Below are 15,189 nucleotides of genomic sequence, written 5' to 3'. Positions count from 1 at the left end.
TTTTTTAGAAGATCGAGTTATTTCATTATTTGAAGCTGATATTGTGGGATTTGTGTAAAAATTATGATATTAAGTTGTTCGAATCACGTGTCATATAGTTTTTATTTGTGATTGTGAATTATATTGGGAAAACAAGAGTTTTTTTTTTTTTTTAACCAGATTAAACCAGTGTTTTTTTTTAAATAAAGACTTGTAGTATGATTAAAAATTCGCGATTATATCTTGTTCTGGATTATATACATGATCTCATAATCCAGAGTGAGTCGCATCTGTGTCCTTGGAGCATTTAAGTTATTTAATACTGATTCATATTAACAGAGATTATTAGACATCTCGTACAAAAATATCTCAACATCTTATTTATTTAATATTACTTTACTTTATTTATATTATAATAGAAATTGTTCTTATAATTTCGATAGAAAAATCGGTAGCAATAAAACACGTAATATTTAAAACAATTATTAACTAATTTATTTTATTTATTTTATTTTATTTATTTAATTTGTTTAATTTATTTTAATTAAAGATAATTTGATATGCAATATATTTAAAATTGATAGAAAAAGATTCTAAAAAAATCAGTTACGTTATGATGTAGATAGATTCCAATAATTATCTAGTCTCTTATCTATTTTGCATATTGATTTGCATACTGACATTTGAACTAGGAGTAATAGATGTCATGCACGGAATAAAATGCATATATTAAAAAGTTTTTTATATAAATATTATTATGGATTATTTTTGTATTAATGTTTCCAATGAATATTGCATATCGTTTTTTTTTTAATATGTAAATAAAAACGCCAAATATATCGCTTACTATATACAACAAGATTGCTGCGTTATGACGTAAAGTGCAGAGGGCGATAAAGTTATGCAAATATTTGTGTGGCTGTTATAAGATAAATTGCCTGATATGGTTAAAACTGGCAAAATAAAAAAAAGAATATAATCCGATTATATCCGGCTGGTTATATCGTTCGATAGAATTATGCCATACTTTAATGCTGATGCGTAACAGACGCGTGGGCGGCGGCGATCTTGAATTACTGTTGAGAGATGTTATTATACTACGAGAAAGTTATTGGTCCATAAAATACACGTCCAATATTTTAAAGATTAATTATAGAGAAGAGTATTTAATATTCCGTTATTTAAAATATTAAATTTTTCCAAATTTATCAATTTCTAATGTTATAGCTATTCTAAAATTCTCGAATCAAAAAACTTGATATAATAAAGAACATTAATATCATGTCCAATATATGTTTAATTAAAAGTGGTAGAAATTTTTTAAGAAAACAAATAATATCTTCGTGGTATAATTAAATAAACAAAAAATAAATTATTTAATAAAAATTAAAAATTTAATCTATCGTAGTATATTGTTGTATAATTACTTTTTCAAAAAGATGTCAAAGTCTTATCTTTAATCATTTTAGATTTCTGAAAAGTTAATGTGCTTCACTATATATGATAATGTGTTTCATATAAACGGAAAGTATAGAAGCTTCTTTATTCTTGCTTGTTTCGCGCGTGATCATTCCCACGTGTTTCCGCAATACGTAAGCTAGTGGCAATGCGTGAGAGTGAAAAATATTGTTTGTCTTGCGTCATAGGCAGTATTGCCTGTCATTGTATAATAAAAATAATAGCGACAATAATAATGCGCTTTTGCGTTTAGAAAGTATTTCTCATTGCGTAATTATAGTTGAAATTACACATGATATGCTTTGGGAAAGCATTTCATATGGAATATATCGTTGTGCACTGTGCTCATCTGATCTTTCTAGACCACTAGAGTCCATCAATTGACCTTTCCGTTACCAATGTCCCAGTGAAATGTAATACCGCTGGGACAATAACGACCCATATACTGCCTTCATCGAGACGCATGATGCATGAATCGCAAAGCGTGTAATCATAGACGATTCTATCATTTTTGCAAAATAATAAATTAACATCAACGCAATCAAAGAGGCAGATTCAAAATTATATTATAAAGGAAATTATAGAGATCTCTTTGAAAATATGAAATATCTATATATCTATTTTCGAACTTTTAATTTATCATCGAAAAAGCACGCGCAATCAATTCTATTCCATATGCGTTTTCCAATTAATATACTTCCATGAGAGAAACATGCAATTCCGCACCGGCATTATTATCGAGTTTTATCGAGGTATCAGCGATAATATTATTGTATTAAATCGCTAGTACTTTGTCCCGTCATGTCACGTCGTGTTTCATCATAGAATCGACACTCTCATTTAAACATGGCAACACGATATTTCGTCCTCTCGTGAACTGTCATGTTGCGCATGTCGTCCCGTTGCAATAGCAGGAATTGTCCAATTTATTGTTGGCCCCCGAGATATATAAATACCACGTGCGCACACATATATCTATTCGTAAAAAGCCGATAGCGCACCGTGAGAACGGTATTCGAGGTGTAGCATCCCTTGGCCGATGTGCCCGCGAAACGTGCACGGCCAGATCGCTTAAAGAGGAGACTTCGTAGCACGAGCGCGAAGCTGAGCGGACATATAGCCTGTATTTCTTTCGTGAACAAACGGCGACAACCGCGCGCACAGCTGGGTTTAGAGCCGACGCGGACGCTGAGGTTTTGCCCGTAATATCCCACCAGGACTCGTTTGTTCAGGAAATGGACGATCCTCGCTCGCAATTTTCGATCTAACAAAGAGTGATACACATAGGGTTTATCCTTGTTAGTTGATGTCACGTAGAGACTCTCTTTCTACTTCCTACAGTAAGCTTGTTCTTTTTTTACTATTATTGATTACTCAACGCATCTCTGAGTTTAATTTTAAAATATAAAGAATAATTAATTTTTGAAGCAATATATTAAACTATAATTTGTGCAATTTTAATTTCGATAATGGAAGCTTTGATTTTTTTTTCACCTTTATTCCGCTCTTGAATGACAATTGATTTTTTACAATGCTGCATTTACGCGAAGCAGTTCCGCGATTTTATCTCTTTTCCAATATTACGTAGGAATAAAACTTTGCACTCAGCTCTCTATTCGCGCATTCAAACATTTCAACGCTACATACCGAGAGTATTCGGGATTACAATGTATTCCGTTGGTGAAAAAAAAAGAGCGTTCCGCGCTGTTAAATCGGAGTTGTACAAATGTCGAGGCCTCGCTGCCGGTGTAATCTCGATCTTGCACGCGAGGTCGTTTATCCTCCCCGAAGCGATGTTATGGAGGAGAGGAGACGTCCGGTTTCGCTCTCTCCCTTGCGCTGCACTTTAAAGCGCACTGTCGTCGTTCGAACATCGATAACAGATAATCCCTCGTTCTCTCTCTCTCTCTCTCTCTCTCTCTCTCTCTCGATATATATATATTAAAGGCCACTCTCCGAACGCCTCAGAATTATAACTTTCCTCTCGATTGTCTAAGGAACTGAGACCGGTGACAGATAAATGGGGAGGTTGTGTCATCTCGTATGGTGAGATCTCCGAGTTGGTGACGGTGACGGGATCTTAGATACTAGCCAGATAAGTCGCTCGAATAACTTCGCGGGACATGTTTACGTCGAAGTAAACGTATCGTCGGTTATTACAATCATGCGCGAGCAATGTTTCAGCGGGAAGCGAGTCAAGCGAGATCATCTCGCCGGGTTATCTTCGAACGGCTAGAAGAGTGACATCTTTTCAAGTATATCAGACGTGCAATATTTTATTTATTATTTACTCGGTTTAATGCAGACAGTCGATTGAACACGAGGGATAATCTCTTCAGTTATTTCGGCCGACGTGGTTACACTACATTACCTTCGTAGAAGAGTAAATGCAATTAATAGAACCCAATTACCGTGATATGAACGTGAGCAGAGAGAACGCATCGCAAACTCCCGCAGGAAGCGGTGACTTTTACCATTATTATTATCATCGTCGTCGGCGAATAACTCATAACTCGCATTTGTCTATGCACGGTTGAAGATGTCTATGCGCGGAGTGGAGGAACATTTATTAGTCTCCTTGCGACGATCGGAGGGAGATCACTTGGGAGAAGCCGCGGTACTCGTCGACTGAACATTTTCGCATTAACATTAGCTCGCGAGATTAATGGCACGCGGAAATTCTCCGCGGCACGCCGCTGGAAAGAAACCGAGAGATCGTAATCGGGGATTGTGTGTCGTGAGAACATCGCCGGCGTCGTTCCCCATCTTTGTCACCAAGGAACCGTGCATTTTTTTTTTTCGCGCCCGATATATCGATATCGTATATGCAACGGTTCGACATCCAGCATGCGTTCGAAATACGATACGCGGCGGACGGAAATGCCGGTTGAGAAAAAAGAGCGGTGAGCCCTTAGTACTTCAGCGTGAATATTGAAAGTTACGTTTCGTAGATGATGGCTCGAGCAAAATGGCAACTTTATCTCCCGAGCTAAGTGCTTAAACTCGTTATTTTATGACTAAAGCGATCTCTCTTTTTATTAACTTTTGTACTTTAGTTTTCTTTTCTTTCAATAGCTTAAATATTTTTTAATTAAAAATAATATTGTATGCAAGAGAAGGAAAAAGAGAAATTATTTCAGTAATTTATTTCTATTTTTAATAAAGAAATAATTTTAATAACTTTTCTTTGTCGATTAAATTGCGCAAACTTTTTTGCTGAATGAAGAAACCTTTTTGCTGTTCTTTATCTGTGCAAAAATCGTGAACAGATATAAATAGTATTCAAGGTCTTCTTTATTTCGATAAAAAAAAAAAAATATTTCAAGTCTCGGTGTGCAGCGAGCAAATACGTGAGACGAATTGATGTCGCTTTTAAAGTTTCTGAAAAATCACGCGATTTATCGATGAAGTCACGCGAATTCGAGGCGTGGATTTGTACATCAGAGTCGGAACGCGAAGAAAATATTGCCATAGGTATGCCGAATGGACCAATAAATCTCTGTACTGAATACCATCTCACAAATGGTATTATCACCTTTTGAATATATAGTCTGCAACTAGTAATTACCGAGATATGTCGAGTACGAATTATTTAATTAAAAATTGTTGCTTTATATTTTCTAATGAGTCTTTAATTCGTTAAACAATTAATAGATATAATACAATATAAAAATTCTAATCAAAAATATTAAATTATATTTAAGATATATTTAATAAAATAATATTAATATATATTAATCATAATATATAATAATCTGCCCACATATAATTCTTTAGTCACAATAACAATTATTAGTTTTTGACGAAGAACAGAATATCGATAAAAACTGGAATCGAAAGTGACGTATTGTGTGCCAGTGTGATTTCGTACGAGCTGTTGCGGACATGTGCTTCAAAGCGGAAGAATCGGATGGAAGTTGAGCGGCGATGATGAACGATGGACCGACGTGCGATCGGCTACGGCGTCAGAGTTTCCGATGACGAAGTGTGCAGAACCGGCTGCATTTATTATCGCACGACCTTCTCCCGCACTTTGCCGCGCGTCATCGACTATTTATGCGTCTAAGAAAGAGCGTCGTGTTTCGAGAGCAACCGCAAAAACGAGAAGAAACAGGCTCGACTCGTGACATTTGAAGAAGCAAAGGGGAAACGGGGTTCCTCTCTTCGCCCACCTCGCCCTTCTCCACGACTCTTCGTCTTGTTCAGTCTCTTCCGCGAGATAAAGAGACGTCGGGGAAGTACGACCGCGTAGAATGCCCGCGGGATGAAGGCCAAGATATCCCAGAAAGAACTGGACGACCTCTTCGACGAGGTACGCGGTAAGATCGCTCGATACGAGATGCGCCGCGGCGTATCAAACCCGAAGGGACTTGAATTCGGACTGCGGCCGTTTTCCTCGCTTCCTCTTTAACGCGCCCCTCGATTTTTGCGATCGCGCGATTAGCCCTCGCACACATCGGCATCACCGCTCGAAGACACGAGGTGGCTCGATTGGCATGCCAACAACTCGCCGGCACGTCAAGCGTGTTTAATTTTAATGATGCGGGAATAACGCGTCATGACGTGGCTCTTGAAAAAGAATGATGCTAGTTTCTCTTCTGGATATAATAAATTTTACATCTTATATTCTTGTTTGAATATCTTCCGATTATTATTATTTTTTTTTTTTTTATAACGATCAATTCTTATTAAAACCATTTAAATCAAAATTATATTTCATTAAAATGTTACTCCATATTATCAATGATGAGACACTAATTAACTAAGCCAGACAAATTTTAAAAATGATAGCATTTTTTCGACGCGTAACTCGAGGAGCACGAATCGTAAGATGAACATGAAATATGGCGACAAGATCCCATCTTTGACATCGCAAAATTTCACTTTAAATTACACGAGAGATTTCAAGAATTTCCGATGTGCAGCCGCAAAACCTCAAACAGAAACTTCTCTCTCACAGTTTGTTGGACTAACGTTTGCGCCGTTCTTGATATACAATATATATATATATATAGTGTGTCGCGCGAAACTCGCGCAGGTGGACCCTCGGAAAAATTTTGCAAAGCGTTTAATCCGCGGGAGAGAACAGCATCGCGTACGCAAATAAGATGACATCGTGACTCGCGGCGAACCCTTACACGTGTAATAAGAAGAAATAAAAAGCGGAACTACGTCGCGTACTCGCTGCATTACCGCGATGCAATCAATTTCCACCGCGTGCTCGAGTCGACCGCAACGTGTTCGCGCTGGGATTACATGATAGATAACGGTCGATCTTATCGAATGATCGGATAGACCGCACTTCAACAGAATAAGAAAGAAAAAAGAACGATTCATACTGATAACGGGAGATCTTTTCCTAGTGACAGTGATGCCCAAATGATTGTTATTATAAATGTTATTATTGTTGTAAAAAAGATGTTGTAAATTAAATTTTGAAAAATAGTGAAGCTTTAATAATAATTAAATTTGTAATACGTTTATATAGTAAATTTATTTAGAAATCTTGCAGTGGATATATTTACTTCAAATTATGCATTAAATTATATAGTATACTATTTTATTTTAGATTTCATGGAATATTGTGAATAATTCGTATATAGATTCAATGATGCTTTCAAAAGTTATTTTCTTCAGAGCTGATCTTTTTTATTATAAAAAGGTAACAAAACATCTTTAAAATAAGATTATAAATAATTATATTTTATAAATACTAGATTAAAGGTACAAACAAAAAATTTTTATTAATTTATAGTGAATGAAACTAATTGATTCTATTATATAATATAAATAGAGCTCCGTTTCGTTTGTCAGTACAAACAGTATACAAACTATACGCTTCATTGCAAATAACAGCGTTAAAAAAGTTTTGTTTCGCAACATTACGTTTTATCCACTGTAAATCGTAATTTAATTAAAACGCCGTCTAAACCGCGCCTTTGTTTACGATGAACACGATCACTGGCCGCACGTGTGCGTTTGTTTCGCTGCACCGTATCCAGTAGTCAACCTCCGCGTTAGATCGCCACGTGAATGCCACGGACGTATCTGACGATCTCGATCGTGTTGGATCACTCTCAAATGCAACGTCATGAAAGACGGAGGCTAAATTACTGCGGCCCGTTAGCTTCGATCGCGGAACGTTTATATGAACTCGTACAATCATGGCATACACATACACGAACGCATCATTCGATCTCTCACACCTCACCTATGTGGAGATTCTGGAAGGCATACCGGGTGGCATACAATAAATTTTTCCATTAATTTGATTATATTTTGTATAAATTCTATGTAGAGTTATTTAAAAGATATTGTTGATTATTAACATAATATTATCTATGATAAATTAAATCCATATTTAATCTTCTCTTTCTTTTATGGCGATTGAATTCTTGATATTAGAAATTATAATTGATAAATATAATAAATATAATTATAAATAATTATATGTGCAAAATATCTGCATGCGTGTCAATTTTATTTATAAATATATGCATATTACTATGCTATTAATTCTAACGTATATAATATTATGACATTATATATGACATTCAATAATTTTTTAAATGTTTAATCGAGTATGATCGACAACATTGCGCCTAAAAATTAAGCGTTTCTAAAATGCAGAGAGAGAATATTCGAACCACCATATACACGGCTGTACAAACACCAACTGTTTTACCAATCCATTCCGCGAGTGTCACTTTGACTGGCACGTGCACGCGGGCCGCAGATTTAATACCGCGCGATGCGCTCGCGCGACAAGAAAGGCTTCCGAAAAATGCGTCCTTTAATCGCGGCGTGCAATCTTGCGGGAGATTACACGGCACGACGTGAGATATTATTATATACAATGTGGCCGCGATTGCGAAGGGAACGCCGTGGCGGATGTAAATTAGCCTCATTCCTCGCGAAATTAATTCCGAGGCCGTGGCAATTGAACGCCGCCGATTTGACACGGGTAAAAAATTTTAGATTGACTCCCCCTCCACCCTTCCCACCCCCTCTCATAATTCGCGCTCGAACGAGCTCCGTCGTCTCGAAAATGCAGCTTCAAGAAGCGATGAGCGATCGGCAGACACGGTCCACGGTTCGGAACATACTCGCTCGAGAGATTCTGCTTATACGGCCTCTATTATAAGCCACCGATGCTAATTGATATTACAGCGAGGCGTTGCATAAGCGCAATTATCGCACCGAGCGATGCCGTTCTCGGAGGATTGCATATGGGCATGCGATCTTTTATAGTTCGGCTATGTGGGGTCTACAAACTCCTACACTAGCCGTTAGTTGGTGTCATCTTAACGAGCACTATAGAATTATTAATTGAGATGGATACATGATAAATGGTTGACACATATATTCTCTCACAAATTAAATATTAACACAATATATATAAAAATAAAATATACTTATGGTTGTATGTCATGAAAAAAGAAAACATTAATTATTATCTTTTATCTTAGCTATTATTTAATCAACCATAAATTTTTATTTCACTTGCACTTTGTTCAACTTTGATTTCAAACTTTCATGCATGGTTATTTGAAAGTACTTGATATCAAGTGATATTATTATACTTGTGGGATGATATAAAAGTAGATGAGATAATGACTAACAGTATTTCAGGCTAAATCGAAATTTAAGAAATATTAAATTATTATTTACAGCAATCGCGTAGGTTGGCTCGTTCTAATTCTAATTAGGCTTGTCGGATCAGTGGAGCGAAGCAATCGATCCCGATACAATTGTCTAGAAACAAATATCCGAGACTAATCGAACTGTGTCATCGGTTGATGTGACGTATCTGCAGGCGTAAATGATCTGTACGATCTAGTTCTTCAAGGATACAAGTGTTCGGTAGCAAACTCGCGACAATATACACGTATTAATTTTTATATAATGACACACGTATTTAGAAAACGTTATATTTATATTTTGATAAAATAAAACAGTGCAATAAATAATTTTCAACTAAAAAAGCTGTTTAGATATTGTTTTAATACTTGATATTATTATTTATGCAATAAAAGCGTACTCAATTTATTGCTTTAATCTGAAAATGAAGTGACTGGCGCTCCTAATTACATTTTACGTTGAAACTATTTGGGCTTCATCTCTAATAAGAAACTATGCGCTTTTTGTTTTAGGGCGCGCGGTTCCGAGACACCTCGCAGCAAATTCATAAACAATGGCAAGCCGATCCAGCGAGGGCATTTCCGACCGTCGGCAGTGTCTCCACAAATTCGCCCTCTCCAGCATCGGGAGAACTCTCCACGCCAAATTCGACTCCCAGCCCTAGTCCTAGTCCGACTAATCAGCAAGTCACGGTGAGTATCTATTGTTAATAAAATTAAATTACATGTGATATAGTCGAGAAGCTGTTGTAATTTAATTTTAAATTTGCTATTCTTCCTAATAACACGATGACATTTTTATTTTTTATTTTTTTTTAGTCAGAGACTAAAAGTTATTTTAATATTTTTGGCTTACATTATTAAAAATTGTTTAAATAATAGGGGCATTTTAATTGAACTGAATTCGCAATTATTATCACAAAAGGCAATTTACGTTTTTACGTGACCTGGTTCTACGTCCCACGAAAAAGAAACAATTTCTTTCAACACGGCGTCGTGCAAAATGTTGAGCTGTTTGTTGTGCACACAGCGAGATCTAGACCGGCAATATTTTCCTCGAAAGGCCAATAAAGTTTTTATCTTGCTCGTATGCGAAATGCGACGAGAAGCGCCGATATATCTTTTCGTGGAGCAAATCCCGTACAAGCGCAGACGTCACATAAGTGCACGGGGAGAGCTCAGACTTGAAATTCTCCGGGGTATATCAACCACCATTTGAGATTTCGTCGTCCATGTAGGTCAGGGGTTGAGGCGTCGTCGAGTTCTCGCAGAACGCCAATACAGATGTGCATATACGTGCGAGCACGTCCACGTACATTGCTGATGCGTTCAATGTCACAAACGATTTCTGCATCGATTTCGACCGGCAATAATGCGCGAGAATAGCATCTGAAATATTTTCGGCTTCAAATTTGCGTTTTCGTAAAAGAAACTGCTTTGATATAGCGATTTTCTTAAAGCGTAATCATAATATCTTCCGCAAAATATATTTTTATTTGCAATTTTACATATTTCCATAGCTTTCAAATGCAAAATTAATACGCATCAATGAATGCAAATTGGATATTTTTTTCTAAGCTAATTGTATCAAAAATATTCTTGAAGTTACAAAGAACAACGAAAAAATTCCAATGCTTTAGGTATATTGAATTTTTATCCTTTTCATAAATCATGCATTAACTTTACATCATGACAGCGATATTTGCGTCATTAGAGAAAACATATATATATGTGTATGCCGAGGCGCATACAAACTTACGCACAGCATTATTCCCGCGAGACTATCGGTATGCAAGCCATACATTCAATTGAACCGGTCGAGCAGTTGAGGAGGGTGGTCATCCCCGATGCCATTGTACTCGCGCTGGTATCGCGCTGCGGGCTCCGATTCTGGGTCACCGTGGCTTAATGAGAAACTATCGGGCTTATATATACGCGGCCACCGCGGCGTACTCGTTATGCAAAACTCGCGTACAAATTGAATTCCTCCTGGCGACACGAGTTTGTCTTTTATGGAATTAATTCCCACCCGGCAAGAGAATGTTTGACGTGACGTTCGGGGATTAAGGTCGCCCCGTTCGCGCGACTGGCAGATGAAGATCTCTTCCTGGTTGTGCTGTTGTAGAGAAACAGGTCGAGATAGCGAATACGTATAATTGCGAAATTAGCGTCGGCATTTGTTACGGAGAGATGGGATTAAAATTTATATTTCCGGGACAACCTGATTTCAGTTTTTCTGAGACTTTCTTGATTCTGCATTTGGGTATACGTGGGTATACTCGTCACGGGGATAAAGCAAATAAAAATATATGACGAAAAATTGTTAATAAAGAATGAAACGCATGTATCGCAATTATGACTCTTATAAAACTAAACGATGCCTGTTAGAAATGTGACTGTTATTTATGTCAAGAAATTTTTAACAATTCTATTTAATAAAGATTCTCTCACAGAACGTTCAACAGAACTTTAATTGAAACAACCGCATCGATTGCTAAACAAAACCCTCACATTTCTTATCTCTAATACCGCAAATGAAATAGCAACCACAAACAATGCATCGTAGCATCTTATGACGGCCTATTAACGTAGTTGCGATGATACCGCACGTAACTATGTACACATGTTTACATCGTCGTCATGCTTGAAGACACAACACACCGCGAAAAAATAACGAGATGCCCGTCGGTTGAATGATAAATCAGAATTCTAAGAATCTCACTTTTGCAAATTTTTATTTTGACAGATGAAGTCATTGTGTCACGAACGTATCGCAATATCTGAAATTAATCTTGTTTTTCCCTGTTCGATTCAATCGCGAATTTATCTTTGGCAAAAGGTTATTTCTGATACACTGATCAAATCGGTACAGTGACATCAACGGTTTGTACATTACTCAGAAAACCGCGATGATCCCATTTTTTATATGACCTAATTACGTAATTATGATGATCATGGATCACGCGCTATCGCGGTCAGCAAGCGGATATAATGTGTTATGATATATCACATCTCTCTGATAAAAGAGAGTGCAGATAGAAAGAGAAGCTAAAACAAGAAGTATTTTTAATTCTTTAATAGAAATATTTATTATAAATAAGAAAGTCCAAGCATAAAATAAGAATTTTAAAAAATTTTTTAAATAATGAAATAAATTTTTAAAATAACGAAATATTTTGAAATATTGATAACTTCTTAGTATTTAATATTTGATATTCTAAATTCAAATATTATTTCTGGATTACTCGGACGGAAAATTTTTTTGAAATGCTCGAATAATACGAATAAGATTAATACGAATAATAAGATCATTCGCTCACAAGTTATCATATTTCAACATAATATTTAATATATTTCAAGATTGAAATTTTCTTTACATCATTAAAATGTGATATATGATCGAATTTTGCAGCGTAAATTATCGAGTGCAGCTCAATTGCGCGTGCAATTACAGTCTGACATCGTTAACATGTTAGCGTCGATTAAAAGCACGGCTGTCGATATCGACCTCTTCGAGAAATTCCTCGTTTACGTAATAGAAATCCGAGACAAAAAATAACTTTTTTGCAAAAAAAAAGAAGCGCTTATTTTAACGGACAAAACATTAAACAAGCAATTTTTTAACAATAATGATAATGATTTACAATATCGTAATATGATATGCAGTTACGCAGATAATAATAATAATTTTTATTAAGATCTGGGGCATGGAAAGTGAGGACACGTAAATTCAGTCGCGAAAGTAAAAATAGATTTTATTAATGAACATAATGCTCAGTTAGATGAAGGTTATTTGATAACGCAACGCTTTTTCATGAGACCCAACTACTACCACGACTGTTATTACAGCTATAATTGATGTCGCCGTATCATTACGTCAAGCGGATACGCGGTATTTACATATAGCCAACACCAATTAGCAATTTGCTACATTGACTTTATTGAGCGTCGTATAACTCTTCGTTAGCACTGTACTCTGTTATATCGAGTTCTTTTCATTTATTAAAGCTTTATTATTTCTTATCCCAAACTCTAGAGCCGTTAAAGTAATAAAACATAGACAGTGCGTTCTTTTTCGAAGCAGCGCAATTATTCTAAACTTAAACTTAACAACCGAGAGACTCTAATTATGTGTATGTATATTCCACCGCATGGAAACGTGCGAGTGTATTATCTCTCGCTACTATAAATAGCATTGTCATATATCCCATGTATACGTAATTTACCAGACGTCATAATCGCGGGCGCGTAATGATTACACCGAGGTTGATAGCGCGAGTCGCCCCTCGTTGAAAACCAGACCCTTCGACCAGATTACCCGCGATATGCAAAGAGAAGTCATTAACCTGCTCGCAAATAAGTCGCCTTAGGTGAGGCTCCGTACCGGTCGTTTGGTCATCGTAGGACTTGCACAACGACGACGACGACGAGGACGGTGGCGTCGTACATACATATAACAAATCGATGATTAATCCGCGATGCTTTTTACTGGCACCGAGATATCCGCCGCAGTTAATTAGTGTCGCCAGAGGAGGCGCGGGTCAAGAAACGGCGAACACACATCTTTCGATAATTAACGTCTCAATCGGATATCTGATTGCAATTACTAGCGCCGAATAAGCCGCGTCGCATTCGTATCGGCACGATGTAAAGCCGCGATAACTACAACGAGCGCTCGTGCTGAGCTCGTAAAAGAGTCACCGGCTCTCGCCGGAATAATGGAGCGATGTTTCAACACGGCCGGGGCTGGCTCGTGGTCGGTTCGTTCGCGACCGGCGTCGATTTTTACCACCGGATATTTGAATTCGCCGTTTGTAGTGAGTTATATCTTTTAACATCGCCGCAAGTTATTTCGCATCGCAAAAGTATGTGAGAATAATAAAATTTTTGCGAGAGAAATTGTAACTTGAAAATCTCTTCGAAATTGAATCGTAACCATTCAATATGCTGTAATTAAAAATTATTATAGAAGTTACGAGAGCGTAATATAAATGTACGTGAATCTCTGTCTTATTCGTATATACATATATTTCGTTATAATAATTTAACACAAACAATATCAAGAGGAAAACAACGATGAAATAACTCGAGTCAATAGTTTCTTCTCTTCAACGATGCGAATATTAAATTTCTTGGCGATTAATCTCGCATCTTAAACATATTCCGATAATAATAAAAAATTCCCAACCACTTTAACTAAAGTTTTATTAAGGCTACTCTCGCCTTTCGTACTCGCTCCTTACGGCACGTACCCGCCAAAAGGGTTTAAGGTTAAGAGGGTCAGCTGCTTAAGAGAAAATAAGAAAAAAAATGCAGCGGATCCTTGAGAATCCTGCAGCTGCCAGTCATCATTGGCGCAAGAAAGTGTACGCGTGTTCCACGTCTAACCGTTTCGACGAAAGGTCGGGAAATAAGATCGCGCAGGTCGTTAGAACGTTGACAGGATACAACGCAGTCCGTAATGACGTAGCTGGCTACGCAATTGCTCGTTATCTTACGCGTTTTTGATGACTTTTGCTATCTGCATTTTTTTTTTTTATCGTGACACGGCAATTTTTACAGTTTGCATGCAAAAATTGCAAGGCATATCACGTTTTATATATTCATGTTTATTCGTATCACCAATTTGCATAACAAACAATAAAACGTACATGATACAGTGTCTCAATTACATAGGATAGTTTTTGCATCCTCTGAATAAAAAGTAGGAGATTTTATCTTTTGTTCGTGTAAATAATTAAGAAATTATTCTATGTATGTATATATATCATCTTTATAATTTTTACAAAGTGTGAAATGTGTGTGTGATAAAAGACTATTAGGGATTAATATTTTTTGTTTTTCAAATTTTATTTAACTTTTGAATTTGCAAGGTTTTTGATGAATTTTTTTTTTTTTTTTAATAGAGTCAATATATTGCAAATCTTAATAAAACCAGCACGATTTTTCCGTCACTTAAGCATTCAGGGATGCTTTTGTTATTTTATTGGCAATCTTTTCAAAGCTTTCAAACTAGCACTTTTCAATATAATATAATTTTACTCAAGAGATTGCAATGATATAAATTATTCAAAAACATGATACAGATAAGATGTATACATATATATTAGTG

The 15,189-nt window shown here is 36.4% G+C and overlaps 2 protein-coding genes across 11 annotated transcripts in view; one reads left to right on the top strand and one right to left on the bottom strand.

Annotated features, from left to right (window-relative positions):
• LOC126855043 (putative sodium-dependent multivitamin transporter) overlaps positions 1 to 15,189 on the bottom strand; it is a 132,786-nt gene that overhangs the window by 54,461 nt on the left and 63,136 nt on the right. The gene's annotated exons all lie outside the window — the stretch shown is intronic.
• The window catches only part of LOC126855031 (tensin-1), a 154,850-nt gene that overhangs the window by 80,837 nt on the left and 58,824 nt on the right, over positions 1 to 15,189 (top strand). For 8 of the 10 annotated variants that reach the window (XM_050602326.1, XM_050602330.1, XM_050602329.1 and 5 more), the window contains one exon: positions 9,591 to 9,770. In XM_050602326.1, coding sequence (XP_050458283.1) covers positions 9,591 to 9,770 — 180 coding nt within the window. Of the gene's footprint in view, positions 1 to 5,214; positions 5,757 to 9,590; positions 9,771 to 15,189 lie in introns of all 10 variants that reach the window. The other 2 variants (XM_050602331.1, XM_050602335.1) reach the window with 2 other exon arrangements.

The sequence above is a fragment of the Cataglyphis hispanica genome, chromosome 15 (assembly GCF_021464435.1).
Source record: "Cataglyphis hispanica isolate Lineage 1 chromosome 15, ULB_Chis1_1.0, whole genome shotgun sequence".
NCBI classification, from domain to species: Eukaryota; Metazoa; Arthropoda; class Insecta; order Hymenoptera; family Formicidae; genus Cataglyphis; species Cataglyphis hispanica.
This window is presented reverse-complemented; position numbering and strand designations above follow the sequence as displayed.